This window comes from Centroberyx gerrardi, chromosome 24 (genome assembly GCF_048128805.1).
Source record: "Centroberyx gerrardi isolate f3 chromosome 24, fCenGer3.hap1.cur.20231027, whole genome shotgun sequence".
Classification (NCBI taxonomy): domain Eukaryota; kingdom Metazoa; phylum Chordata; class Actinopteri; order Beryciformes; family Berycidae; genus Centroberyx; species Centroberyx gerrardi.
Window position 1 is genome coordinate 7,787,589 of NC_136020.1, and position 3,269 is coordinate 7,790,857.

A 3,269-nucleotide genomic window follows, 5' to 3' on the forward strand; every position below is an offset into this window, starting at 1 on the left:
CGATTCAGAAACGTTTTTGAATTTTGGCGCTGTGGGTGTTGCCCTCTTCACTAAGATCACGTGACATAAAAATGAACCAATGGCAGCTGGAGAAAAGGTCAAGATGGGACCAATCGGGGACGACAATGGTGGAAACCGGGAAATAAGACTAACAAGACGGAAAACAGAAATATTGAAGTTCAAACAACGAGCGGTAATCGTCAATATAAAACCTCCTTGGCAGTAATACTGTATCATTTATTGTGAGATGTCTGACGTGAAGTATACACATCAAGGTAAGTACAATATGAGGCAAATATTAGCTATACTGTGCATGAGAATATAAGATTCAAAGGTATCTCTACAGCTGGCTGGCCTTTCCTGGTCGGCACTATCGTTATCAGACATTTTGGATAACATCTGACTGAACATTAGTCTGGGACAGGAATTGCCTGAAAGGTATTTTCACCTACTTTATTCCACTAGGTCTTCAGTCATGATTTCTACTAATGCCCCGTAAAACCAGTAAGACACAGAAGCCTCCTCTGCTGTTCCTGGAGCCACCATTGCGTGGAGCCAGACTCCAAAATGTGCCTGATGTCCGAGCAGCGCTCAATCCCAAATCATTTACCACAGAGAGGCAATCAGCTCTTGATTCTTGGGTAAGTTGTTTAACGTTACAGAATTTCTCCCCGTGCTTCGACACCTACTCTGGGTGGCAGGGTGACCTAGTGGTTGAAAACATTGTTATTCAACCAGAGAATCTGAGTTCAAGGCCCATGTTGGGAAACATCTGCCCTGCTGATGTTTCTCTGAGCAAGACACTGAACCCATACCTGTGGAGGGGGGAGAACAAAAACATAATTTTACTATGGAGATCAATAAAGTATCCTATTATTATTATTATTATTATTATTATTAGTAGTAGTAGTAATAGTATTTAAATCCATAATAATCACTAAACTCAGGTTTTAATGGAATTGTTTATGCACTGACTGAGCATTCTCATACCTGTCATTATTTATACCTGTCATTTATTATTTACTCTTTCCCTTTTCAGGTAAGTCCACAGTTTGACCAGTCAGTTGTAGCTGCACCTCCAGTGAGACGAGGGAGGAGGAAATGCCAGTCTGCCACAAGCATTCTTGACAGATGCAGTCAGCTGTCCAGGAAAAACAGCGTCTGCAAGTTCCCCTCATTATCATTCGAGAGGAGGCCAAGAGACCAGTCTCATCAACCTAAGCGTACACACAGAAAGAAAGCTACAGAGTCTTCTGTTGCATCTGGCCCGGGAGATCAGCCGCAGGGATCACGCCAAGTCAGTAGCACAGTTTCTCACCCGAGTGCACAGTACCTGGACACCCCAAAGAGACAGTTGTCCTCGGTCAGAAAAAGGAACGCGGGGGACTCTGGGTTATCTGATGGTGCTGCATCCTCCAGCAGGTGTTTAGATCAGCCTGAAGCTCCATCAGGGACAGGGAGACGCAGAATCCCAGCACCCTCTGCTTCCACGCCTCCCTCCACAGAGTTCCGCACCCCCAATGTAAGCAGTGTCTTCACACCGCCCGATGTGGACACTCCAGAAGTACTGCAAGAAGAGAGTAGTCGTCCCTCCTCCCCCTTTATACACTTGCTGTTGCCCCAGCCATCTACCCCACCACATAATCAGGCACCGGACATTTTGGTGGCAGACACTCCAGAGAGGGACTATGGGGTGAAGGTGACATGGAGGAGGAGGAGAGGTTTGATGATGATGCTGACAGAGAGAGGTCATCTCTCCAATTCAAATGCACTGATTCACAGCTGATGTTGTGGAGAATCGGTGTCACCACTGGGCAGGAATTCATTATTCATTGGACCACTGCTGCGACCAGAATTCTTTCTCGGAACTATTTTTATTCAAACAGGCGAAAGCGCAACGCTGACGCATTGGAGGGAACTGCTGCATTCTAAAGCGCCGGTCGCATTTCAGTTCATCGAGTTTACTTTTTGATTCGACCTTATAATAGTAGGCCTGGGATGTTATGAATTTGTCCCACCCCACCCTCTCCGCACACACAGCTCTGGATGTTATAATGGTTGTCAGATCTATTTATGAGTCAGGATGAGGGCTGCATAACTAATAAAAAAATTAGACTACTGCAATATCTGAATTGCAAGCATTTTTTCATAGAGGGGAATATGTTTAGACAAATTCCAAAACATGGTATTCTGTTGTTACAGAATTCCTGACTCTAAATATCAAGTTGCACATTAGAGAGAATCATTATATGCAAATCAAATCCTAATCTTTAGCAACCAAAGCCTATTATTCCTATTATTGCTGTTATGCTTCTGCAAGTGCTGGCGATCATGTAGAGAAAGCTGTGTCTCCATGTACTGAAACTGATATCACAATACTAATATCCAGTAAATAAAATGCTATATCATTTTTGTCAGTATTGTGAAAGATGTCAGTATGGCACAACAGAGATAACCAAGATGCTGCTGAGAGATGATTCAAACACAACTGTTGATGATTGTGCTCAGTTCTCTGTTTATCTCAAAAAATGTTGTTTGTCAAATGTATTGCATAAAAGACATGAAATAAATGACATAAATGAAATGAGCTGAAATGAAAAGAACAAACTCAATTCTCTGTTTATTAAAGATTATCTTGGGTTAAAACTGGTGGGTGACATGATGGCAACTGCTTAAAGGCCCCAGAGGTTGAGACAGCAGCAATTCCTCCCGCATTGTAATGTATATTGCATTGTAATGCCTTGTAATAATCTATAAAAATGTAAAAGCAAGAGAAGCATATCTTGCTAAATTCAAAATAATATAATTTTGAAAACCTTTCCCCAAATAGAAAAACTACAGTACATTCTAGCAGAAAAGGTGTGCCGCACCTGCAGCAAAATATGAATGAACCTGTCCCAATTTCAGACAACAAATGAAAAAGAGATGCAGATTTTGTGTCTATTGATGAATTTGTCCATTCATTGATTGACTTTCTTGAACCGTTTGTTGTTATGGTCACATTGTCACGGTGGCTGACTGAATCAGTTTATATTTGTTGTAGTATTTTGGTATTTCAACCCACTAAAGAACGTTTGATTTGAATTGATAGCTGATTTCAATGTAAAATCAAGAAACATCTCTATAGCGAAGAACGTACCCTCCCCACACCTCTCGGAATGTCCACCAATCAGCATTCTGCTACATACGTCGACGACCAATAGCAAGGCCTGTTGTTAGCGTGCTTGGTAACTATGGACCGAGAAACACATTTTTACTTAACCGCGTCT

General features: G+C 42.1%; 1 protein-coding gene across 1 annotated transcript; it reads left to right on the forward strand.

Moving 5' to 3' along the window:
- Positions 1–152: 152 nt before the first annotated feature.
- rhno1 (RAD9-HUS1-RAD1 interacting nuclear orphan 1) lies at positions 153–2,153 on the forward strand. Its single transcript, XM_071905742.2, has 3 exons — positions 153–275; positions 466–641; positions 1,040–2,153. The coding sequence occupies exons 2-3, from the start codon at positions 489–491 to the stop codon at positions 1,784–1,786; spliced, it is 900 nt and encodes a 299-aa protein (XP_071761843.2). The 5' UTR covers positions 153–275; positions 466–488; the 3' UTR covers positions 1,787–2,153.
- Positions 2,154–3,269: the final 1,116 nt, after the last annotated feature.

Coding starts and splice junctions, on each gene's coding strand:
- rhno1 (XM_071905742.2), top strand. CDS start 489: ATGCCCCGTAAAACCAGTAAGACACAGAAGCCTCCTCTGCTGTTCCTG. Junction 642..1,039: donor AATCAGCTCTTGATTCTTGG/GTAAGTTGTTTA, acceptor TTCCCTTTTCAG/GTAAGTCCACAGTTTGACCA.